At 36.5% G+C, this 27,664-nt stretch overlaps 2 protein-coding genes and 1 long non-coding RNA gene across 4 annotated transcripts in view; 2 read left to right on the forward strand and 1 right to left on the reverse strand.

Moving 5' to 3' along the window:
• Positions 1-20,091, forward strand: part of apln (apelin) — a 34,524-nt gene extending 14,433 nt beyond the window's left edge. The window contains 2 exon segments of the mRNA NM_001166124.4: positions 7,062-7,234; positions 16,294-20,091. Coding sequence (NP_001159596.1) covers positions 7,062-7,228 — 167 coding nt within the window. The 3' untranslated portion in view covers positions 7,229-7,234; positions 16,294-20,091.
• Positions 1-27,664, reverse strand: part of LOC147833990 (uncharacterized) — a 162,882-nt gene that overhangs the window by 118,940 nt on the left and 16,278 nt on the right. Inside the window, exons 2-3 of one of the 2 annotated variants that reach the window (XM_087281833.1) lie at positions 19,806-19,846; positions 7,031-7,261 (exon numbers count right to left, since the gene is read on the reverse strand). The gene's annotated coding sequence lies outside the window, so the exon portion shown is untranslated. The remainder of the gene's footprint in view (positions 1-7,030; positions 7,262-19,805; positions 19,847-27,664) is intronic. The other variant, XM_087281834.1, reaches the window with a different exon arrangement.
• LOC147840847 (uncharacterized) lies at positions 23,458-26,793 on the forward strand. The gene is made up of 6 exons (XR_015507755.1): positions 23,458-23,575; positions 24,233-24,268; positions 24,543-24,617; positions 24,913-25,081; positions 25,394-25,583; positions 25,982-26,793. It is a non-coding gene; the product is annotated as an uncharacterized LOC147840847 (long non-coding RNA).

A 27,664-nucleotide genomic window follows, 5' to 3' on the forward strand; every position in this document is an offset into this window, starting at 1 on the left:
CAATCTGTCATTAAATGTACAGCTATCACACATATATCTGATTTTTTTTTAAGAGTTGTTTTAGCAACACTTGCTGGACATAAGCAATTTGCTATAATTTTTCAGATTATTTTTGCCTGACATCCAATAGTTTTTTTAAGATTATAGTCTGAGGAATAGCCACAGTTTCAAAGTTATCACGATTATTATGCATTCATTAATTTTTAAATACTACTACTTTAGAAAATCCCATGAAAACTACTTACATTTTAAAGTGTTATTTATTGCTGCGCCAAATAATACAGCACAAAAAAATTAAAAACGAACAATAGTTTATTTCTCTTCTGACTTAAAAATAAATGAAAACGTTTTTGGCATTTAAACACAAGTAATAATTTTACACTGAAAAATAAATGACAGAACAATGAACAAACAAACAAACAAACAAATAAAAATAAGAATAAATAAAAAAATAGTATTTGTCCATGTGAATCTAAGCTACATATTAGCCAAGTATTTCCCTTTTAAAAAGAACAAATGTAGTCAAAAGCTGCTGAACCTCTGTCTGAAAGGCACTTTTGGTCAAATATATTACAAAATTATTCACTGTTTTCATTTTGTATTCTTTTTCTCCTTGGAGTAGAAATATGTATATTCCATAAAAAGTATAAAGCTGACTGGTCAGTTCTTGTCACATGACTCTCAGTGCGCTCTTAGCACTCTTTCAACTAGAAAGCATGAGCGCATCCCTGCCAAAATGCACGCGCAAGCCACAAGCCTTCATTGGAAACAACGAATTTGCACGCGGAAAAGACCGCATATGTGAAACGACCCATTGTTAATAACCTCAGCCATAGTTAAAATCAGCCTTTAATCCAGTGTGCCTGTGTATTGTGTACAAGCTCGAAATTTTAAACTAGCGCACAGTTGGCAGCAGCAGTTTTGTTCTGTGCAGAAACTCGATGTTGAGAAGGTTTTACGGTTAATTAATCATGATGGATTAAAACACGTTTAATAGTGAAATCCGTTGGAAAACTCAGTCACATGTATAACTTAATAAGTACTAAAATGTCTATGCTTTTATCGATGAATCTCACTGTTTTCATCAATTTAATGGAACTGAGTGGGATCTAAAACAGTAAAACACTAACTTTCACAACACAGATTAAAACAGTGGGGCACAAGTTTTTAAAAGAGAAAGAATACAGGTTTAGAGCAACATGATAGTGAGTAAATAACTGAATTCACTTATTTGGGTGAACTTTCCTTTTAAAGGCTTGAGGTCTTCTGAGAAGGTGTATCGTGAGAAGCATCTATTGGAATATCACTTCCTGACTTGCCTGTCATTAGCTGGTAAACCTGGAAAAAATTATGCTGGTGAGGAGGAGGCCCACTATCAGCAGCATCAGATCTAATGCAATAAGGGTACTCGAGTGTTTTCATCCCCGAGTGGGTCTGATAAACAAGCAGCAAGTTAAAGGAAGATCCCATCAGCATATGCCATCTATTATAGTATATCCACGGTTATTGCCTCTGTCACTTTGCATTCACCGCAAAGCGTGGAAAGATACAGCCTGCAGAGAAGCAGATTGAGAAACAACAGAGTCGAAAAACAGACAATGGAATGATTTTGAGTGCTTAAAATAGAACTTCCTCTACATCAGTCCCAACGCATGTGTTAAGTTAATTCATAAACGCCATTCTTGTCACTAGCAGAGATTATTTTTAGCACTGTTCTTCTTGTGGCCTGGGATGACAATTTTCGGAGAGATTTGCTCCTCTTAAAGCTAAGCGGCCAGCAAATGCTGCCTGTCAGATGGTGATGGCAGGAAACATCTAAATTGTGTCATTATGGAGAGCTTTATGACAGACGCTGATAGAAGAGCTGCGGTGATGTGCTGCGCTCAGCTCAGCCAGGTGTAATTACAGCCTCTTCTGCCTGCCTGGATGAAAAACATTGTGTTTTTGCTCCCTCAGAGACATTTCAAGACTATTCCTCATGGCGTCGTGAACAATGTGTTGGTGCTGAAAAAGCCTTACTCACAGCTGAGGGTTTTAAAGAAACATTTTGGTAGGGAACATTTTTAAAACCTTTCAGATTAGAAAAAAAATGACTTGAATGCAGACAGAATGTGTAAACTCGCTTCATTCAATACTGGCGAAATAACAGGAGGATAATACTCGGATTAGCAAGTCTGTAGGAAAGATGGGTTTAGCGTGGTTTCCTTCTTTCATGAGATGTTAAAATATGCAATGAAATCTTTCTGCAGGGCAAATGAATTAGTCCACTGTTCGCAGAATTAGTCTGCGGTGAACGTGTAATGTGTCAGCTAAAGGCGATTAGTTTGTAAAATGTAATTTGACTTGTCAGGAATTTTAAAATATAGTTGGAGGATATTTAACTCATAAGCAGACTTACAGGCAACGTGTTTAGCCTCACGTCCTCCAGTCACCACCTACTGTATACTAACACTTACATCAAGTCTACACAATAAGCAACTCATTTTGTATGGCATGGGCAGCATATTTCTGAAAAGTAGACCAAAATATTTGATGAGAAAAATGTTTTACGTTTTAGTTAAGAGCATATTTTGTTAGTATTATATGGTGTCCTGGCCAAATTCCCTCCATTAGCATTTACCCGTTATGGCCTCCCAAATAACCCCATCCACCGAACTGGCTGTATCACAGTCTCTCTACTCCACCTATAACTGGTGTGTGATGAGCGAACTGGTGCCGTTGTCCTGTGGCTTCCGTCGCATCCTCCAAGTGGATGCTGCACACTGGTGGTGGTGTGGATAGACCTCCTTCATGATTGTGAAGCGCTTTGGGTGTATGGCTATTAGGGTTAGGCGATGTCGATCAATTTAGCATCATACGATAACGAACGTGAAACATCGCGATGGACGATGGCATCGTCGTCATAGGTGGCGGCGAATTAATTGTTTATAAATAAGTTACTCACAAATTACCCCCTGTCAATCCCTTTTTCCGCAAAACTCTGGCATGAATAGGCAGACAGCATCTGAGGTTTTCACTAAAATTCTTAAGTACAAGCATGAAAGCGAAAGACTGAAGCAGTGTACTGTCGCTGTGACACATTACCTGATAGATTCAAAAGATTAAAGAGTTATTAGATAAAGACCAGATTAATTAAATATCATGTTTAACAACTAAAGTGAGACTCGCTCCAGCGATACAACCTTGTTTACTGTCCGACATGCACTGCTCTCTGGGGTTTTGTCCTCAAAGCACCCGCTGACTGCCTGGAGCTTAGACGTGCGCATACGCTGCAACATGACAGAGAGTGTGTGTGGGATCACGTGATGTGCATTTTCAGCAATATAGTGTGGAAGGAGTCAAAATGCTAGGTGAAACACGAGTGTGGACGTGGATTGTTTTAGTTCTAAAATGCCATATTAAAACTACCACGTATTAGTTTAAACGGGGCAGTATGTATTTTTCGCATGCGGGTTGCTAATGCGACGGGGGCAGAGGCAGGACTCATCTTTCTCCAAATAGGAGTATGCAAACTTACATTTTCCCATTTTGCTGTCTGTTTCGCACTATAGGTTCATTACATGTGGAGAGCGTCACATCACCTTTCTGCGTTTGTTGCAAATTACATGACATCACCCGGATGGAGGAGTTTGGCAGGACACAACCCAGCCCAAATTAATTGCGTGGATCGAGCTCACCATTGTAATATTAGGAGCAAAATAAAAATATGTACGCTTTTTTGGAGTTAAAACACTTTGGACAACGCTTAATCATGTTTTTGCAAGGTTTTAAATTTTGTTTAAGACTTTTGAATGCCTTTTAAGGGCCTTCATTTTCTCATAATTGATTTACCAACTTTTAATACATTTTAAGACCCTGTGAACATCCTGAACATCAACATCGCAAAATAAAGAAAAAAATCTGCGCTTATTTGTACAAATCAGAATTATAAAAGGTCTAATATGCAGCACTGACTTTTTGTTTAATTCACAACAACTGCTTATGTTTTGATATCTTCCAAAAAAGCTGCTCCCTGTAGTCTTCTCAATATTGCTTGTCTGTCACTCCCCAGGGAGATGTTTGGAATGTCTTGACCCAATGAGAATAATCTCATTCAAGTTCTTGCTGGGAAAAGGTTAATGGGATTCTCTGTTTACTCTGTAGGATAGGCATTTGTTGAGCTCTCACTGAAAGATTCCTTTTTAAAGACATTTCTGGCTGCGTTCTTTTGCATGCAGTGGAATTTAAGACAAACATGGACAAATAGGTTAAGGCAGGAAGATGTATGCAAAAAAGCGGGGGGTTTGAAGAATAGGATGAATTATCTTCAGCAGAACGAGTATGGTATGTGTTTAATATGGATTGAAGAGCAGTGGCCTGAAACGGGAAACATAACTGATGATTGACCAAGCACGTTTTCCTATTCATTCCCTTCAATGTACAAAACAACAAGTCTCATTGATTCCAGCTTCTGTCATTGGAAATAGTGGGAACTTTCAGTGGAAAGACATACAATCCCTACGATGCGCTCAAACAAAACGCCCTTAGAAAACCAATTCAGAACTTGAATGGGAGATCAGTGACATCAGATAGCACCGCACAGATCAAGGTCTCCCCAAAAACCTCCCAGAATGTTTGCTCTCTCCAGAGGACTTGTTTGATTTTTCTAAAGAGGTGAGAGGTTAGAGACGCGCTGATGTGGATCAAGCTGTGGATATGAGACAGGCTTAAAGGATCTACACACGCTTATTGAGAGATGACTGGAAACATCTGAGAACTCTCACAAGTGAGCAGTGTAGTGCACACAGACACACAAACAAGTGTCCAGGACAAGAGTCTAGACAACTCATGATGAGAGATGTTTGATAACTTGAACGTAAACAGCATCTGTGATGAGAGACTTTTTAAATAAAATTTCTTATTGGTAAAGTGTGTTTTTAAATATCTGGTTTTGTTTTATATTAATACTAGTATATACAGGAATCAGAGAGTGAAATTCAATACTTTTTAAAACTCTTTCCATACATTTTAAGACCTTATAACTGGGGATGCACAGATACCTTTTTTTTGGAACCGATCCGATACCAAAATTCTGAGTATCGGCCGATACAGATTCGATCTCGATACTGTGCCTTTTTTTAAAGCCTAATGCAGTTTCTATAGTTCTTTATATTATTAACTTAAATAATATTTCTTCTTTAGTAAAAATAACAGACCCATAGGCCTACTGTATATGATAGAGGACTACACTAAACTAGATTACATTATTTTAGCATTCGTTATATTCGTTAACATCTGTTGTGGTTAAGCTTGTTTTCTTTTTTAATATTAAGATTTTTCTTTGAAATCTGCAAATAGGCTACCACTAGTGACCCCAATCATTTGGTAAAATAACCAGCCTTTTAGCAAATCCTGATAAACTAAACTGTCTGAGGCCAGTTTTACTTAATAAACATTCCTTTTCCTGTTAATGACAATCGATACTGCATCCATCAGTCTACTCTAGTTTTACAGAGCAGCACAAATCGCGTCTGCACAGCTGGTGCAGCGTGAATAAAGCACTTGATGCATCACTGAGACAGCCCTCTGGTATCTGCGGACACTTTTAAAACTTAGCAGGACAAAAGGAAGAAATCAGTGCGTTGAGGATGTGTCAAATGTATTATTGAGCCTTTTCTAATTTAAAGTTTTGGGTAGGCCTACTTTGTGTGTGAAAAGCAGGTAATAACCCTCTCTACTCTAGTGCTGCGAATCAGCGAATGCGATCTGCTGATCTACCAAACACAGCACAACATGATTTAGAAACAGCAAGGAACTGCTTGTCGCAGGTCAAAATGAACCCATTTAATGCAAAACTAAATGCATTTCTCCACTGAATATTTACAGTATATTAACAGGAACATATAGTATTGGAGAACATTTTTTGTGTTGTCATTAACACGACACGCAGTTTGAATTGTGAATGAAAGGAGAATGGTTGACAGGCGTGGCGGCGGGAAGTGCTGGACTGAACATGAATTTAAACACTTAAAAAAATAATTAGTAGCGAACTGATATCAGATCCAAGTATCAGGATTGGTGCATCCCTACTTATAACCACTTTTCTACCAATAAACACTAACGAGATTTTAAATAACAGCATATTTTCTTAAATGTTAATATTCAAAATGAATCCAAAACTAAACCATTATTCATATACTGAATAAAAATCTATTAAATCTAGCTAATTCAGCAGGTTGGTGCCTATCGAACTGCTGAAATAATGACTTTGCCCTGGTTTCTGTGGTAAACAAAGCAGCATAATGTCAAATCTAGTAATATTTTATTGACTACACATAAACTACAAAGTATTCTGTTATTTACAGAATTCATTAGGGCAAACTTTAGCATACAACCATACATTGCTTAATCAAAACGATATAAAATTGAATACCTTGCAAAAATAGCATTTAAGACTTTTTAATACTTTAAGGGCCTTAAATTTCTCTACATGGATTTATCAACTTTTAATACTTTTTAAAACCCTACGGACACCCTTTATCACCAATTGATGTAATAAAGAAGAAGAAATTCCATTTTAAGTACATCTGCATATACTGTAATGCCTTCTCAAACAAGAAATAGATTTTATAGGACTTGTTGATTGGGAATTGATTAGCCCATTGGGTTGTTGTTTGTTATTGCTGGCTTCGCATGTGAATGTCAGGTTGACCGGCCACTGCACTGGTAAACATGAAAGAAATGTCTGTGCAAGGGGGCCATTAGAAAGCAGATTGTTTTGAAAAAGAAGCTTAATCATTTGCATTTATTTGATTCAGAAGTGCAATTTTCAAAAAAAATTTGAATTGGAAAATGAGATTTTGTAGGATGATTCTGCCACAAAACTGTACTGAAAACAAAATTGTTGCTGTTATTTTTAACATTTGGGTGGCAAGCTCAGCCAATGGGATCAGTTTGGGGTGGGGATAACTTATTGTCCGATCAATGGAGAAACTAACTTTGGAAATATTATCTTGCAATAATTATTTTATGTTGGGTTATATTCACATACCTTCTTGTAACACATATCTTTCTTGTAACAGGTCCAATGGCCTCCACCGAGCATAGCAAAGAGATCGAGGAGGTGGGAAGCATGAGGACTCCTTTGCGGCAGAATCCCGCTCGAGCTGGCCGGAGCCAAAGACCCGCTGGCTGGAGGAGGAGACGCCCTCGACCCCGCCTCTCCCATAAGGGGCCCATGCCATTCTAGAGCAAGGTCAGTTTGACATTCCAGCACAATAGCCTGAAAGCAAAAATAAGAGGCAAACAAAATATGAGTAACTAAACTAAGGGAGGGGAAAGAAAAATCTCATTTTCAACTATAAATGAAGCTGTTCTGAATGGGCCTTGAGGGAAGAGGCACCTGTCTCAATTTTTTAGAGTGCATAGTGAGGAAGGCTGAAGAATAACATGAGAAACGGAGACTGTGATTGACAGAAACTTGCTCGCTCATTCACTTGGTCTATGAATTATAGATTACTGCAGGCACAGGAAAACTGCATGTCTTTATGAGATTACCGGACTTTAGACTGCCTGTCTGTGGTCCCAATCTTCTCCAGCAGATCTATAAAACCCACACAGAGTGGAATATAATACATTGCAAATGTTGCATTATATGTGAGTCAACATGTTTCCGTTCTCCTTATAATACCAATTAACTTTCCTATCCAAAGATAATACTCAAGCATATCGTCTGAAGCGCTTCAGTTTGTTTTTCACACATAAAGCATATTTAGCTTATCGTCTACACAAACAACTCCTCAGGCAAAACCATCTTTAGGTCTAATAAAAGTGTTTTCTCTTCCTACAAACACTCTCCATGAAACTTCCAGACCAAAGCCTATATTTGAACAGGGCCTCTATTAAGGAAACTTTCAAGTTACAACATCAATAAATAAAAGAGAAACATATCTGACAGATCTTATCAGCACGTTTATGCTTTATTACTTACAGTCTTCGTGCTAAAATGCTGACCTACAGTATTTCCAGAAAATAAGTGGTTCATATGAAAAAAAAAAAGGAAAAAATTCAGCGGACAGCAGAGAAAACTCATTCACAGCTTTCTCACACATGGTCCCAGAGAATAAGATGACTCGACAGGGTACAATGTCCCCACAGGAGCCCACAACACTAGCCTGCCGAGTCTTGCCATAAATTACCCTCATATTCTATGAAGAAGAACAAGTCAGCTCTTTATGGCATAGTTAATCGTTTTTTTAAAAGCTGAGAGACAAAGATAACAAAAGAGTAAGAAATCCCCAAAAAGCGGCATGGTGGCTCAGTGGTTAGCAATGTTGTCTCATATATAGGGCGAAACCTGCAAAAACAATAAATACACAAAATAAATTTATATAAATATATATAAATATATAAATATATAAATATATATTGTATCTCTACAAATTCCTCCATAAATAAATATATACATAATTAATAGTGCAGGTAAATAATTTACACAAATGTTGGGAAAATAAGAAAATGCAAAAGTGAAAGTTTTTTACTCTGTTAATTATCAGTAGGTGGTCTTAATGCCATCATTGATTGATCTTTAAAAAACTTGCATTCAATTTTTTTGACTGGCTTCAGATGTGATAGACTGATGTGACCCTCTTAGCATTTTCTTAATCCCCTAACGTTTGTGTAAATTATTTAATTATTTACCTGCCTGCACTAATAATCATTTATATATTTATTAATGCAGGATATTGTGGATTTTAATGTATATTTATTACTTTTTTGCATATTTATTAATTTACAGATTTATTTATTCATTTTTTTATTCATGTCATGTCATCGTGTCGTGTCATTTACATCCTGGGCCAGGTCATGGGGCCAGCAGTCTTAGGAGAGAACTCCAGACTTCCCTCTCCCCAGACACTGCTCTGGGGGAACCCCAGGCGCTCCCAGGCCAGCCAAGAGACATAGTCTCTCCAAAGTGCCCTGGGTCTTTCCAGAAGCCTCCTCCCGATGGCACATGCCTGGAATACCTCCCTAGCTAGCCATCCAGGAGGCATCTGAAACAGATGCCCGAGCCACCTGAGCTGATTACCTCGTTGTGGAGGAGCAGCGCCTCTACTTCGAGCTCCTCCCTTATCTATAAGGGTGTACCCTGCCACCCTGTGAAAGAAAACTCATTTCGGCCGGTGGTATCAGAGATCTTGTCCTTTTGGTCATGATCCAAAACTTATGACCATAAGTGAGAGTAGGAACGTAGATTGACCGGTAAATCGAGAGCTTTGCCTTTCGGCTCAGCTCCTTTACCACAACTGACTGGTACATCGACCCAATCCACCTGCCATCACACGTTCCATCCTTCCCTCTCTCATGAACAAAATCCCAAGATAATTGAACTTTTCCACCTGGGGTAAAGACTGTCCTCCAACCTGGAGATGGCAAACTACCTTTTTCCAGTGGAGCACCATTTATTAATTTGCATATTTGCTTACTGTTTTTGCAGGCTTTGTCCACTATTGTCTTACAGCAAGAAGGTCACTGGTTCAAATCCTGGCTTGGCCAGTTGGTGTTTCTGTGTGGAGTTTGCATGTTCTCCCTGTGTTTGCATGGGTTTCCCCCACAACCCAAAGACATGCGTTATAGGTCAACTGAATAAACTAAATTGGCCACAGTGAAGGAATGGGTGTCAAATGTGGGAGTGCATAGGTGTTTCCCAGCACTGGTTTGCAGCTGGAAAAATATCCACAGCGTAAAACATATGCCGGAATAGTTGGTGGTTCATTCTTCTGTGGAGACCCCTAATAGATAAGGGACTAAGCCAAAAGAAAATGAATGAAAATCCCCAATATTTCTCCAGCGAAATCTTTTTTTCAGATATTAGTAAACAATTCCTATTCTTTTGTTTCATCAAACCAAGGTCAACACTCATCTTAATGTCTATAGTTGTGGACACAAAGAGCAAGGCCTATGCATGTCCTCCCATCCCGCCCAATAAAACGCACAGATTCTTTGAGTGAATTGGGCAGTCAAGGCTTGTTTTGATCCCCAGTATACTGGCAGCACAATAAGGGGAGCTACAGGAAGTTGTGTAGCTCCATTAAATGGAACGGCTCAGTGCCTCACAATGTGGAGTCCACAAACAGTACTTCAACCCTAAACAAGACGAAGATTTCTCTTTCATTCGGCTCCTTCTTCAGCTCCCTTCATGCCGTACGAGGGTTCAAAGTTCACGTCTTTTAGCACATTCACCAACATTCCTTTAGGCCTATTCTGCTGAACCAGTCCATTTGAGGCGACTAATGTGCCAATCAATCCGGCAGTACCAGACCCCAAAACTCTTCTCCTAATCCACTCACGGTTCATTATTTTCCACAATGTGATACATTTACATTTATATTCATTTCCCTGACAGACATTTTATCACTAAAGAGAACATGTTGCGATAATTACTGTATGACATGGTACAGTAAATCAGTCCATGGCCCAGAAGGGACTCCCACTAAAGTGTTTGACCTGCATCTGGCTTGTGTACAACATCTCACATTTTGTGCAGTGTGAGAAATGTAGCCTCACACTTCATCATCTATGGCTAAAAACGGGGCACAGACTGACTGGGGCAATTAGCTCTCCTCAAGGGCTGATAACAGACAGAAAACCACCGAACAAGGCCACAGTGGAGGCACTTGAAAGGCTTTTTCTCTTTTTTTTTCCATGGATGCCTGCGGATGAGAAAGATGTTCAAAGCATGACTGCATGCATAACAGCATACAAGAATAAAAAAATGAGCTTGAGTAGAACTGCTAGAATGTGGGTTGAGAAATTAAAATGGTTTTCTAGGAAACATTTGAGAAACAAATAAAAAGATCTTGACTTTAAACATTGGGGAAACAGAGTGTTGCATTATTTAATGCTTACTTTGCTGATACAAAATCCTAAACCCTGGGTTAACATCCTTTGTTTTACATTTGCATTCAGAGTCATTAATCGGATGAACGCAATGCAGCAAAGCTCTAATTTTGTAAATCTTCTTAGAAGTGTTTAGCTTTCCATCACTATTTGAACATTTTCCCCTTAAACACTGAAACAACTGTAAACAATGCACAGTGTTTCTGTGAATGTCTAACTAGCATGTGAATATCAGACATGCTTAGCTGTTGTTTGATAATCATCTAGATAGAGCATTCTAATACATCATTTTGCACTGCAAAAGATTATTTCACTTTTAAACTTTTTTTACGTCTTTTACCTACGTGAGGTTACAAGCAGCATATAGACAATATGGTTATAACCAGTGTTAAGGGTAACTCATTACAAGTAATGTATTCTGTAATGGCGCCCTACAGCCGCGTAAATTCTACCTTCCTTTAAAATGTCCAACTTTTAGAAGTTCAACTTTTTGTGCAATGGTTAGCATCTTCCTTTGCCTTTTGGATGCTACCGCAGGTGCTTTTGAGGATGCACAACGTTTCGTCGAAATTATGGCATTTGTTTGGGAGAAAACTTGCAAACATACAGTACAGCACTTCAGAGTCACACTGCTAGTGATCGAAGACTTGAGTCAATTGTGTCAGTGATTTTACTTAAGACAAATAGTAAAAAGTAGCAAATAATTTGCTTTAAACTTTTAATAATTTTTATATACGGCATGTAGAGCTCTGAAGTCAGTAAGTTCTCAGATATTATCCTAATATATATTTTTTTTATGTTTTTAAAGTTAGATGAAGGTGTAGGTTATACAGGGTTATAAAAGTCAAATTTAAGACTTTTTAACACCCTTTTTAGACCATTATGAATGAATTTTACAGTTAAACAGGGCTAAACACTAATTATTATTTCTAATGGTCCAGTTGGCCAAATGGAATTTATTTTTTGCTTGCCACAAAAAATAAAATGAAATAAAAAAAATTTAATTATTACCCAGCAACATACTTTAATGTGTCAAAACAAGAAGACTCTAATTGTATACACTTTTTCAACATAATATTTCTCTTTTTTTTTTTTACAAATAAATCACAAGTTTAACATTGTTAAAATTATATTTATTGTGGAGACAGTTACATAAATAAAAATACATATTAGTTGGCTTTTGGTCAAAATTGATTAAGTATAACTTCAATCCAACTAATGCATTTCTGCTATAAAACCTTAAGTTTCATATCTATTTATAATTATTATGTCTACTTCAGCTTATTTCTGTTAATAATTTTATATGAATGGAAAACAATGTAAAGAGAAATATTACTCCATTAGTATCATGATGAATTGTGAAAATGTTTTTAGTTTTCTTTCCCTGATTTATTAAGATGGAATGTTGGGGATTAGATGGATGTTGGCCCAATTGGGTAGCTTTACTTGGACAGAGAAAAAAATAAGACCTGTTTAAAATCATTTAAGACCTACAGCACAATATTTCAGTGAATTAAAGACTTTTTAGGACCTTCAATTCAGTTTTTGAAAATAGGACATTTGAAGACCCCGCGGAGCCTGTTGTACGGTGTGTTATGAACTGCAGAACTATTAAAAAAACAAGTTCAAAAAGAGATCCAGTCTCAGCCAGGTAATAAAAAGTACTATAAAAGAAACATTAAAAGTAATGCAATGCATAACTTACTATCATAACTTTTTAAGTAACTAAGTGACTCAAATAGTTAGGGAGTAATGCAATATTGTAATGCACTACTTTCAAAAGTAACTTTCCTCAACACTGGTGATAACCTAGGGTAGAGCTCAATATTGTACAACAAAACGGCTTGTTGAAGAAAACAAGAGAAAAATCCTAATTCTTTTTAAGTAATGACCAATCATTACCACATTTAACATGTAAAAATTAAAGCTAATAAATTCAGACAGAGATTTTCCAGTTAAATTGTACACTTGATTTATAAAGCTGTAAAGTTGAAATGGTTAATACATTTCTTTTACAATCACGTTAACACGCTGATTATGCCTTGTGTCTATTAAACCTACTGAAGTGAGTATTTTAGCACTTTCATTATTGCCTGTCATTAATGCCTCATTGTAACCCAGATGTGCGTGTTGTTGTTGTTTTTTTCAAGAAATAGGTAGACATGAATTATTTAAAGCGCTGTTGATTGAGATTAACTGCCTGTGCATTATTCCAACTCTACAAAACACAAGGCTTTATCATAGTAAGATAAGCACAAGTAAGCAAAAAAAAAGAAGGTTAAAAGCTCAGCTGATGATTATGAGAACTGAAGGTTGTGTTAATGGAACACAAGCAACACAAGAATGAACAACTAGTTACAAGATCCAGATGCCATAACATATAAGAGGAACAGCACATGTTGAGAAAGCTCCTCTTCAAAGGTTTTCTAGCACAAAGGCACTGCACTGCAGAGAGCTGGAAATTGGAAATCTGCCTCATTCAGTACCGAGGGGAACAAAAAGCAACTGCCTGACGCAAAGTTCCTCTTTTAAAGTGCCCGCAGCTCGCTGTTGTTGTTTTCTGACAATCAACATGATGTCATAGGGCACAAACAAACAAACGTGCGATGAATCACAAACAAAATAAGGGTCAGATAAGAATCTGTGGTGCTGCACTGTGCGTAACTCAAACACAGAACTATGCAGGTGTAACACAGCCAGTAAAAAGATGGTTCTTATCACTCAATGGCCACTGTTGTACTAGAAGAAAAAAAACTCTAGAGCTACAATCTGAAATCAATGTGAAGCCATGATGGTTACAAAACTGTAAATGATGACCTCATTGATTTACATAGGTTACTTGCTCAAAGTTAAGTGCGGGAACCAAACAGTTTCAGTTCATGTTGCCTTTCCTTTTTATACACACACATATATATACATATATATATATATATATATATATATATATATATATATATATATATATATATATATATATATATATATATTTATTTTTTTTTTTTTTAGAAGAATTAAAAGTTGCATATGCATATGATGACAATTTGGATGGGTTGATATACCCTAGTTCACCCCTCCATTATTCTAGTTTTAAAAGAAATCTAAACAAACATACTGTATAGAATAGGGCTGCAAGATATTGGAAAAATCTGACATTGCGATATTATGTTTTGCTGTGATATACATTGCGATTTGAATATAATTTCACCAGATGATTTGAATATCTCTAATTGAAAATATTTTATTAATTAGATGGACTGAGGTGATCATGCTTTTTTTCTATGCAGTGCATCTGCATAAAAAAAAAATAAAAAACTACAGAGCAAAAATAAAAGTTTTATGGATTTCTGGGGAGTCTAACAGTATTAAAATATAAAAAAATGAACAATCAAACATAAAATAACATCATTGTAGAAATAATTGTATACAATAATATTTAATAATATCTCTACTTTTTTAATCTTTAATAAATCATCAAATCCTGCGATGTGACTATTGCAGATAGACACATTGCAATATCAATGCGCAAACAATATATTGTTCAGCTCTAATACAGATTTTATTTTCCTAATTGTAAAATAAAAACAGTACTAATAATAAATAATAGTTAACTAAAAAAAGATTTGATTTAGTTTTTTTTGACAATTTGAATCATTTATTGTCTTAAATGTACAATATATAAACAATTTATATTTATCTACATGCTACGTTATTAGAATTTCTAGTTAGATAAAGGCTGAATTATACTTCTATTTTGAGTGATCGCCATAACCCATAGAGCATGCCTTCATGCCCTGCAACTGTGTTTGTGTTGCTCTGACAATAAAAATTCCGAAAAGCTGGATGGCAGTGGGTTTTCTGTTTCAATGTCAAGTGTTTACACTGGAAATGTGTGAAATTTTAACTTACTGTAGTAGTATCTCAAACTCACACTCATTTAAGGTAGATAGAGATGCGAGGTGGGAACAAGCAAACTTGGAACAATTTTAATCTCATTCCATTTGTTGTATCCCAGCAAGCATTTTTTGTTTTTAAAAGATGTTTAATAGATGTCTTATAGACATCTAAACATAGTCGTTTTCGCTAAAACAAGGCTAAATTTGGGCTGTCAGTGAAAATATAGTAGACGTCTGTAGCGTGTCGAACACTGCGATGCTCAGCACCACAACAAGGCGCCATGATGTGCGACCCTCTTAAGAATAGGCCAAAACTAGACTAGTCATCAAAACAACAGAAATGAATGACTACACATATATAGTCTGTCTAATCTCTCTATATGACAATTGTCTAGTTTTAGCCAAGCTTGTACGTTTAGATGTCTACTAGACGTCTATTAAAAACAAAATTGTTTGCTGGGATGCATGTCTTCTTTTTCGGCAAAACAAAAATAGTGCATGGTTTTCGCTACATTCATTCTTCCATGGCGGGGCGCCACACCAAAATTCATCCCGCCACGGCTACATTACAGCTTCTTATTCAAAATCTTTGGTCGTTTTTTAAATAGCGAGTTAAAAATCGCACCGAAAACGTATGAAAAGAAAAGTGAATAATAACAGCGCAAACTTTTCTCTGACCGTAGTAGTGCTGTGCGTTCTGTTTAACCCTTTAAGGTGACGTGCTGACTGACTGACTGACAGGTACGTGATGCGTGAGACCAGCAAACACGGTGTAGCTTTCAGTTATGATGAACATAGTTTCCATAATTATACTTTATTTATAGATAAAGGTCTGTGGTTCTGCATAAAATGGCTTTATCTTGCTGGAGTTTATAGCCGTTTCACTTTACTTCAAAACGCATTAATGCCGCGGTCCGCTCCGCAAGTCTTTTGGGGACATTCATTAATATTCCTAGCAAATCTAATAAAAGTTGGAGACCTACTCAGTACATAAACGCACTAAATAACACTTCAGCCACGTTTATTTGAGGGCACGCAAGAAAATCTGCACTTGAGCAGCGAATTTTTGAGGGCGCGCAAGAAGTTTTGTGCACGAGCAGAGGAAATCGGCACTCAAGCAGAGATTGACATGCTCATAGGCTATTACATGAATGTGATCTTGATGTAATACTGCGCCCATGACATTTGTCAATGAAATAAGGCCACATGTAGTACTAGATCTGTGTAAAATGGCCAACAGAGTCTGCAGCCACAGCTGGAAAAGATCCTAGAGGAAACACTGTAGTGTTTTCCCTTCTAATACAGTGAAAGCCAATGGAGGTCATTGTTAGTTTTCCATTAAATGTGTAATAAATGTTCTATACTAGACACTGAATGAAACATTAAATGACTGGTTCGAACAGTTCTTTTCTTAGCTGTGCAGTTCAGCACCCACTACCTGTGCCAATTAGTCAAAGTAGAGAAAGACACTGATGGTTTCCTGCATTGCACCTTATTCATGTCTCTTTTCTTTTGTCCACAGGCACAGCTTAGAGTGCCCTCCCCCTTGGTTCTGATTTCTATGCTCTTCCTTTGCCTTGGGGGGCCTTGCAACGAGGGGCTTTTGCTAGCCCAGCCTGAAGAGTGATGTCCATAGCACCTGCTGGTTCTTCAAGCAACTCTTCTTCTGTCCACAAAAAACCAGGACAAGCCACTCACCCTCAGCTCTACGAAGATTTGTGGGCCGGGAATGGGGGTGGGGGGTATTGAGCCCGAGCTATCAGATTCTGTCTCTCTCTGTCTGTCTCTCTCCTCCTGTGGTTTTCCTCATTTGCTTTCTAGAGCCCTTTCATGGCCACACTTTGCATGATGTGTGAGCAGTGGGGAGCCTGGTCCAAACAGTTATAGTCCGAAAGCGTCAGTTTCTTGTCCGAGGTGTGCTAGTCCCATTCTCTCCAGCGTGAAGGTGACCACAGCGCTTTGTCCCATTGCTACGTGTTGGCAACTCTTGGCTTATAAATAGTGTTTAAGAGGGAAGAAAGTGGCAAAATAAAGACCACAGCTAAATGCTCAAGCCCAGTATGGCCAGGTCAGCAACATACATTGTTTTTTTCCCCAATTTCATCATCTGCCTATAACAAAGATGGTCCATTAGCATAATAATAGAATGAGTGAGTTGATTTACATGACAAATTGCTCACACAATAACCTAAAAAGCAGAAAATAAGTTTAAAAGAGATAAGAACCTGAATCTCCAGAATGCGCATGTAAATGTAATTAACGTTATCTGGTCAATTATAATTGCAGATTATATAATTGACTCTGAAAATGTCGAATGACTATAATTCATTGGCACATCCGAGTAAAACAGCTGGATTATATCTCTTCGTGCTGTCCACTGGCCATTACACATCATCCCACCAATGAGCCTAAGAGTTGTCAGGCACCTGAAGCTTAAGGGTAAAGCCACAGTGTCTCATTATCGAAATCACACTCCACTTCCATGAGCGTGAGATCATCGGTCCTGAGCCCTCTTTTCCTCCCCCATGACACACACGCTGCTTTACGGCAGAGATACATGACTGTTAACTGGCCAGGGTGATCTGCTTCACACGGCGGACCATCTCTCCTTTTAATGAAGTGCCAAATAGCAAATCTACTCCACATTGCTGCCAGGAGAAGAAAAGTAAACATGTTACCTCTTATCTCGGGGGAAGCATAACATCTACCCACATGTATGCATTTTGCCATTTGTTTGAACATCCGATGTAAAGGCAATGGTAGCATGGTTTGAAGACATTAGACCAAAAAGAAATTTCCTTACAGATCTGACGATTTAGTCCCCTAGACTGACAGAACTCTATGCCTTTATTTGACATCATACTGGAAATGATTTCTTGTTTGGTTCTCATTCTCTTGTTGTTATTTTGTGTTCAATTTCAGTTCATTTCTCAGGGTGCTGTGACAGAAGCCTGTATGGTTTATATTACACGCATTTATTTAAAAAAAACACACACACACACATTATTTGTATCCACACCATTTAGCTCATGCTTATGTATCCGTCACTTTAGCTACGTTTTTACAAGCCATTATTGTTCTCTCCCCATTGGGAGCAGTTGCCTTTTGAGTTTGAGCCTCTTTAGCACAGGTGGCTGCGATGGTTATTAAAGCCCAGTACTAATTGATTTTCCAACTGAAATCTCTGATAGAGCTCACAAAATTGGCACAGAAAGACCATGGTATTCCACTCATTTATGATGTAACAATCGATAAATATGAGCAACTCTTGGCTTGGCATAGTCAATGCTTTCAGAAAAATACAAATTATGAGAGGAGGCTTTTATGAGACTGTTAGCTAGACTTTATAATTAGACATTAATGCAAATTAGCATGAGTCCCTCCCCCCATTTCTCTATGGATTTGAAAAAAAACAAAAAAACAAGAGAGCCGCCGCTAATATATCCACAAACATGGCCTTGCGGCAAAAATCAGCTCTTCATAAGAGAGTGCCTAAAAACCACAGCGGTAAAACACCCAGCCAACCTCACCTCGATTAAAAATGGATCAAATCTTTGGGCACCGTGAATACTAATAATTCCAGTCACGCCATGATTATTTTATACCCTCTCAGACAGAGATGTGGGTTTCATTAACGCTTTCTCAGAACGATAGTGCTCCCGAGAGCTCTGCTTCATGGATCAGTAGGTCAGAACGCAGAGAAGTTGCCGTCTGAAGAGTCTGTTAGAGGTGCAGAGTAACCCCTGTTGTTCATGAATGTATCTTCACCATCCTCAACGCAGGGCAAAGTCGAGCAGTGTTTCAGTTCAGTTCAAGCCTCGAGTCTTGAAACAAAAACTAGCCCGTCACTGCTACATACGACAACCAACCCCGATCCCCCTTCCCGCCGATGGTGATCGTTATCCGTTTCATCAAACATCCAAAGACAAATATGACAAAATCCAAAGCTTGTTACAGCAGAGACCCCTATCAATCACTTGGCTTTCCTCCAACAGCTCTCTGTACGGACATGCAAGGCTGCACTTTTGCAATTCCATTATGCTGCTGGAAAAATAAATCCTGAAAACAAGTCTTTTGGCATGTAATGGTTTTCCAGTGTCTTGTGACAATTAAATTGACTGATTCTTGTCTAGCTGGTTGTCCAAAGCTTACTTTTTCGATAGAGTGTGGAAAGCTGTATTTTATTTTTTTCTGTGTGTATGGTCGTATAAAAGTGTAGAAAAAGTAGTCTGCCGCACAATATGTCTGTCGTGGACACAAAAGAGCTTTCTCGCCTTCATTTGCCAGTCCGCCGTCCCCATTAAGATCGTCCAGACTCAAAACTGCAATGGCAAACACATACGTTATACTTACAGAGCACAAATCCTTTTATATGAATGAACTCACTCGCTCATTCCTACTCTATCATGTGTTTCTGCCCAATTTGTCCTATGCACTTGTACGCACGTTCCACTTAAATGTTCAGAGGGTATTTTTATGTTTGAGCACAGACCTTTGCGGGGGGGAAACGGATTCAGAAAGTGTTTGTATGTTGAAAACAGAGCTGTGGAAAGTAAAACTAGGTCTGAAGCGAGTCCCCTTTGGGTCTTAATCATTTAAAGAGAAACAGACACAAAACATAAGATTGTGATTTATTCATCACATTGTTTTTATGGAGACATTCATTACAGAAAGAGAGACCCGTTTGGCTGCTTGTTTTCGATTAGCCTGTCACGGTGCATGTAAAATGTGGGGACCAGATTGAGTAGCTGAAATTCAATCCCAACACTCTCTCAAACATTCACTAAATGTTTGGGACGCTAATAATGATCTGATTCTTCTGTTGCTTCGGACAAAAAAACACCTCACACCCATAAAGAGCTCTAACATCCATCCATACACACGGCCTGTTTGTTCAGCACACCCATCCATTTTCAATCTCGAAATCGGTAGTCAGGCCTGGCATTTCAACAGTATTAGTGGGCCACGTGAAAAGCAAGGTATTATTATTCCTCCTCTTTATTCCTGTTGGAGGTGTGTGCTCATCAAACTCACCAGGCCAAATGTACAGTCCCTGTCTCTGTTTTGATGTTGACCTGGGCAAAAACAAATGAAATAAATAAATGAATTAAACAAGTGTATCAGAAATGGTTGAAATACTGTGTACATATTTGAACTTTTGGTTTCTAATTTATAAAAGATAAGCTTTAGCTCTTGGAGTACTTATTTTATTTGATTTTCCTTTCATGCGTAGCTTTGTGTTTTTATTTTCTATTTCTGTAAAGTGTGTAAATATATCTTTATGATAATAAGTAATATTAAAAAATCTTATTTTAAGAAACAAGCGTGAGTTTGTCCTTTTTATCAATAATGCAGAATGTTACAGAAAAATTCCATTCTAGATCTTTCATGAACATTTTCATCATTTAAACCGAAATAAGTCCACTAGTCTGTGAGATTCACACATGATAAGCTGAAATATGTTGTTATCTACTACTAACAGTTAAGTTACCACACATCCCTTTAAAAAAACTATATTGAATGGACTTTCTCCTAAAAAAATCATTTTGTTTTCATTGCTTTCAAAGTTTTTCAAAATAAAGCTATTCTATTGCAGGGGTTCCCAAACTTTTCAGCCCACGACCCCCAAAACAACAATGTCAGTGACTCGCGACCCCCAATATCCTCTGAGGTGGTTATAAATATATAAATGTGGCATGCAACAGCGCACACACAACAATAGGCCCAAGTCTATTCTTCATTTAATTTTAGAGAATGTCACTCTAAGAGAGGGGTCACCAACCTTTTTTTGAAACTGAGAGCTACTTTTTGGGTACCAATTAACGTGAAGGGCTACCAGTTTGATACACACTTCTTTTACACACTTAATTTTCTTATAATTATAGGTTATTATTAATCATTAATGATATTTATCTATGTGAAGACACTGACCATGTTAATGAGTTCTCACAATAGTTGTCAATAATGATTTAAAAAGGTAGCAAACAGATAAATATCAATATGCAGCACTTCATTTGTCTGAAAGAGTTTTTAAAGTTTATTTTTATATACAACCTAATGTCATGTTCAATTTTACACCAATGGAAGTGTGATTTTAAAATAATAGCTACAAAAAATATTAGATGCAACCATGTTGCTGACCCAGCTCTAAGACCTTCCCCCATATTCAGTCATGGGCTTTTTTTTTAATATATGCGAGTGTCAGAAAGTTTAACCCTGTGCCATAGAATCAGTCTGCTGCATTTTAATTTAATATAACATAATCAACCCTGGAATCGCAATCCAATAAAAAAAATAAAATAAATAAATTAAGGCTAACGTTTTTTGTTGTTGTTGTTTGTTTGTTTGGATGTTGTTGTTTTTTTAATGTACCTATTAATTTTATATATTCTGTAGGTAATGGATAAAATATGGTCATTTTAATAGTTTAATAAAATTAATTAGATTTTTGGAAATCACCAAGTGACCCCCCTGACCCTCTGGGGTGTCCTGATCCCACTTTGGTACAAACTATTTTATTGGATAGCTCATCCCAAAATAATAAAAAAAAATTCAAATCTACTAGTAGGGCTGCACGGTATGGAAAAATCTGACAATGCGATATTTAGTTTTTCTGTGATATACATTGCGATGTGAATAGAATTTCACCAGATGGCTTGCATAGCTCTATTTAGAAAGAAATCATTAATTAGGATTGATTGGGGTGATTTTCTAAGGGTGTGCAAGATGTATAAAAAAAGCAATAAACAAATTGCAAGCAAAAAAGAATTACAACATGGCAGCGAAAAAATAAACAGTGCTTCAGTTTTCCATGGAGTCAAACAATATTCAGGTATAGTAATTGAATAATGAAATGTAAAAAAAACAAACACTGTATAGACTTCATTTTATTAATTCAGTAAAATAATTCCTCATTAAAGTTACAATTGTACTCTTTTACCTGAATGCTTTAAACTCTCTTGAAATGCCTGTAAAACACATGCAAATGATAAACTTTCACTCTGCTATGGTTATACTTTGCTGTGATTCAACAAATCTCATGTATCCTGCGTTGTGACTATTGCAGACACACACACTGTAATATCCATGCTGAAACGATATATTGTGCAGCCCTTATCTACAATGCAGCTGTAATGCTAAATAATTTCAACCACGTAAGAAACTCTATGGCACAAGAACTTCAGAAGGGGGTGAAATGTTTTTTGTCAAAGTAATGAAATTACCTTCTGAGCTAGAATGAACCTCAAGGTAAATAAGAGCTTTCTTCAGTAAAGAGGGAAAAAACTAATCATGATACAATTCTGAATAAACATCAAAACATTAAGGATTTGATAAAAATCTGAAATTATAATTGAGCAATAATTTTGCGATTTATTATAACATTTTATGTCAATTATTGCTGTTAATAAATAAGTATTCAAGTATTACAGAGCAGCCATAAAATCCTAATTCAGGTGTCATTTTAATTTTATATCCTCCAAAACACTAAGTTTTACCTTTGAGAGCAAGATTTAATCTAACATTTAATAGAGTGTTGCATTATCACTTATTATTTTATGCACTTTAGTAAGTAGAGGTCAGAATATGTAATCATTTCATTTTCGCATGCACTGTCAGAAAAAAGGGTACGGTTGGGGTACATTTGTGAACACTTGGGGTACAAATGGTGAAGTTGTACCCTCAATGGTTCAAAGTAGCACCCTAAGATACTTATATGTACCATTTAAGGGTAAAAATGGTACAAATATGTTCCCAACTGTCAAAGGGTCCATGTTTGGGCCATTTAAGGCCCAAAGAAAGGTACAATCACTTGTGTGAAAAAGGAGCAAGTCAACGTGTATGAAATAGTCCTTCATTTATGTTATGAGTTGTTGGTTATTTGGAAGAAATGCACAAAAAAACTGTACATTATAAATTAAATTATTTAATTATATAAACATGGCCTTATAAATATTATAAATTAATATTTTTGATTTAAGAAAATGTTAACATAAATCCCCCTAAATGTAAAGTGAAATGGCTTATTATACACAGACTTTTCTTTGATTATCAGATTTAATAAACTACTAGAATGGACATACAAGTATAAAGTAGATATATACAATAGGAATTAAAGGTAACCAGCTTGGTAAACAAAGACAGAGTACAACATTGTAGCATTAATAAATTAATTAATTAATAAAACAATTATAAAACGTAACAGAATAATACTACCAAAATAATACAGCAGAGAACAAATAATAGATTTAAAAGACCGAAAACTGGCCGTTAGATATACACAAAATGTATTAAATATAATGTTTTAACTACAAGGGGGAGATTGAATCCAGCGGCAGATCCGAGATTGACTGGCCGAAGTAAATGCTGCTGTCGGCGGGGGAGAGAATCATAAAGCTCCCGCTGACAGAGTCCGCTTTCACTGAAGCACATTGTCAAAGAAGCGCTGTCTTTTTAAATAAACTGCCGATTCGAGTTTAAAACAACTACATTCTCGCCTGAAATACTCTTAAAACTACATTTTGTGACACATTAGATGATATTTTTTTAAACTTGCGGGTCTGCAAAGCGGGGATTGTCCATTGACTTTCGCTTAGCATTAGCAGGCAGCCAGCAGATTTGAATTCGTGTTGTCCAATAGGATTTTGCCCGCGCCGTGCATTCATAATGCGAGCTGATTACGTGCGACGGTTAATCTCCAGCTGTTGCACTGTTCTGACGCTCTTCTCGCCGCCGATGGAGGATGGACCTGAAGGACTCAAAGAAGCTGGAATACGCTCGTGAAGACGAAGCACAGACATTTGCAGGTACGTTTAATGTTAAATAACTTATTGTAAATATCCGTTGGGTCATATTCAATTCATAATTGACATTACTTTGCCTTGTGTATGTAACGTTAACTTCGTTATGATTACCGTCGAGTTACCTGCCGCGTGAGGGGACACTTTTGTAATTTAAGGTTGACCAGAAATGAAAATATGATTTTTCACATAACCTGGCCATGAGACAGAGCTCGAGACGCTGAAAAAACAGCGGTGAAACGTCCAGAGAAACAGTTCAAACACATTCCGTTTTGTTTGGATAATGTTTTTAAGCCTTTATTGCATACGTTATTTATAAATTCAGAATTTTCTCAGTGTTGGGAAGCTAACGTTAACGTTCATGCTAACGTTCAGGTTTACTCAGGACAGGAGTGAAGTGAATGCCTGTCCCCTTTATGTCTGAAACAATATAACTTTAGTTTATGCATATCTCGACCCACGTTCATTTATAGCAGTTGTATTTTGTAACGTTACATATTTAAATAACGTTATAAACGCATGTTCAAGAGAGTCCTAATCATCTGTCGTGTCAGATCGAGGTGCGGGTCATTTATCAAACCTTTGAGTTGCTAATTTAAAGCTTTTTTTTGTTTGCTGTTAACCTCAAGTTCACACCGATCATGATTTTTTTTTTTATTTCAGAAAATGAAGTGGACGAGCAAGCAGTAGTGTAATAACGTAAGTATTTAGTATTTTGTCTTTCATCTGTTTGTTAATAAATATATATATATATATATATATATATATATATATATATATATATATATATATATATATATATATATATATATATATTTAGTATATGTGTGTGTGTATATACTTTTTCCCTAGGAATTCATTGTGCAGTCTTAAATTTAATCTCCCTTTTTCTATGAACTGTAAAGTGAAGTATTAAAGTTAAATTTGAATTTTTATGATTGTCATTATTTTTGACTTCTATTTGATCCAATAGGTGATTGCTGCAATTGGTGAGGATGCATCATCTTTTGAGGGTAATGCGAATGTCCTGCGTATCCAGTGAAATAAGGTGTGTGACCCTTTATTAAAAACACCCTTGTCAGTGAGATCCCACATTTTAAATCAGTTCTCAGTTTAAATTAAATGTTTAATGTCAGTATAAGCCAAAGTGTTTGATCATATGACTATTATAAATGTTATGACTGTTGTAAAAATATTTTAATTTTCAAGCTTTGTGGTGAACACATGTGCATTCAAGCTTACAACTATTTGTACAGTGATAACTAAAGGGAAATGGCAACAAAGAATGTTAGATATAGTTTTTATTTAAAGTGAATCACTAATTTCCTTTTTGTTTATTATAGTCATGGTGAACCTGACTGAATGCATTCATCAACCATCTCCAACCAAGTCAGAGCTTCAAGGGCAGCTTGTGCTAAAGGTGCCTGAGCTTGATTAAGAAATAAAAGCATCTCCACTGGCCAAAGTCTACAAAAAAAGCAAGAGAATAGAAGTTTGCAGATGATCTAACAGGTATTAACATAAAACTTACATAATAATAATTTTGCAGTTCAAACCTTTATTTCTTGGATCATTAAGTGCCTTTTCAAGCTGCATTTAGCAAGTTCAAACTCATGGGCCTTATATACAAACCCTTTATATAGAGAACATTCCTCAATGTTTTTCTTTAAAAAATGTAATTCATAAAAATACATTAAATATCTTTTATTCAGCATTTGCTAAACGTTCCAATATTTTTTTTCTTTATTTTAAAAACGGATCCTTTTATATTATAAAATTATTTAAGAGTACTTTGTTAATTTTTTGTCTTTATTTTATTTTAAGGTGGTGCAGTGGGTAGCACGATCGCCTCACATCAAGAAGGTTGCTGGTTCGTGACTCGGCTGGGTTAGTTGGCATTTCTGTGTGGAGTTTGCATGTTCTCCCCATGTTGAAGTGGGTTTCCTCCAGGTGCTCCAGTTTCCTCCACAAGTCCAAGTCCAACAAGTCCAAAGACGTGCTACAGGTGAATTGGGTAAGCTAAATTGGCCATATGTATGTATGTGTGTGAATAAGTGTGTATGGGCGTTTTCCAGTGATGGGTTGCAGCTAGAAGGGCATCCGCTGCGTAAAACGTGTGCTAGATAAGTTGGCGGTTCATTCCTCTGTGGCGACCCCAGATTAATAAAGGGACTAAGCCAAAAATAAAATAAATAAATGGATGATTTTATTTTACAATAGATTCAGGCTTTCGTGCTGCTCTAATTCTGCTCCCCCATATCTTTAAAGAGAAAGTTGATTGCTTACAGTAATTACACTGGAAGAGGTTTGGGTACTGTTGGTTAAATACTTTGTAATACTCTGATAGATGTTATGCAGTTCTGACAGATTTAACATTGTTTATTGATGTCTTTTTTCTTTTTTATTTCACAGTGGGATGATGATGATGCTCCTTACCCCCCTCCACAGATGGTTGAAAGTCCTTTGCAAAGTGTTGGACAATAGGAGTTAAAAGGCATTATTACATCCTTCGCCGTTTACTGTGTTTTAAACTTGGCTTATCCACGCTACATAAAGAATGCAAAGGATGAACATCAGCAACTCCCCGAGATGGAACAACAATTTAAATTTGAACATCAGCAACGGTGTGAAGATGGAGATCCAAAATTACAAGAAAAACAACTCAGTGCAGCTGTCAGAGAGAACTGGTATTGCTGGGTCTGCATCAAACAGCAATGCTTGGATCTTTGCATTTGCTTTTTTGCATGCGTTTCGAGTCTGCATCAGTATTTTTAGACTAGCAGCTATAGACATTTCAATAACATTGCCCAAATCAACTGAGAAGCACAAGATGACACAATGCAAAGAATTTTTTCCGCCCAACATCCTTGATGAGACTGACACATTCAGGTGTTCAAATTGAACTGTTTTTGTGAGCATGTGAGACCGCTAATGGAGAAGAAATGACTCTTTCCTAATGAAATACATTTTAAATGTAAATACTGCACTGGTTTCTGTGTGGCAAGTTTATAATACTGCTGTTGTATGATTCATATTTCCATGCAAATACACTAGGAGTTGACTTTGAATGGGGTGTTATAAACCAAGACAGATGGACTTTCAGGCTCTTGAAACATACTCTGCTGATAAACTATTTACGAATGTTTAGAAATTTAAATCAAATGTGTAATACTGTTTGATCAAATGTGTTTTTGAGATCTAAAATGATTAAGGGTATACAGTAAGTGACATGTTTCAATTTACTGTATGGAAAAAGATTGCTTTGAGATTCTTGATGCTTTTAGAAAAATGTAGAATGCAGTGCACTAGCAAAAATATACTTCATGAGGTCTAGTGCTGTTTTAGAAAGATTACTTTGTTACATTGGTAAAAATACTCAGTGAAATGGGATGTACTGGTGTTAAAAAATAATATTAAGCTTTTTTTACTGTTTCATAAAATGTTTAAGCAACTATTTTTTAAGTTTATGCATCTGGTATGACATTGTGATAGTTTAAAACTTTCATCCTCTAAAAAGGTGACAATGTAATTTTTTTTAATCTTTCAATGAGTGTTTGTGATAAAATGTTACAAGTATAAAAGTACAATTATTGTGCAGTTTGTACTCATGGAAACATATTGCTTTTTATTATTTTAAAATGATGTAATGTTTAAACATTCATCCTGTAAAAATGTTGATATTTAATATGTTTAATAAATGTGATAAATGAAATTTAATGTGTTGTTTATGGAGTACAAATCTGAAATGAAAGGGTACAAAATTCATCCCTATGGAGGAGAAATTGTACCTTTTTTAAAAGGTACATTTTTGCACCATAGCCCAAGTAAGGTACAAATTAGTCAGCAGAGGTACATATTTGACCCATTAAGGTACATACTGCTAGGGTACAAATATGTACCCATGTGAAAGGGTACAACAGGTGTACCCTTGAGGGTACTGCCCCAGTGACAAGCCATTGTACCCCTAAAGGTACAAATTTTGCACATTTTTTCTGACAGTGTGGATACATTAATTACACTAAAGAATTGGAACATTAATGATCTGTTTTAACTATTTATTTCCACAAAAGGTGTTTAAAACATTCATAAATTTAA

This window comes from Danio rerio, chromosome 14 (assembly GCF_052040795.2).
Source record: "Danio rerio strain M-AB ecotype USA chromosome 14, GRCz13ab, whole genome shotgun sequence".
NCBI lineage: Eukaryota > Metazoa > Chordata > Actinopteri > Cypriniformes > Danionidae > Danio > Danio rerio.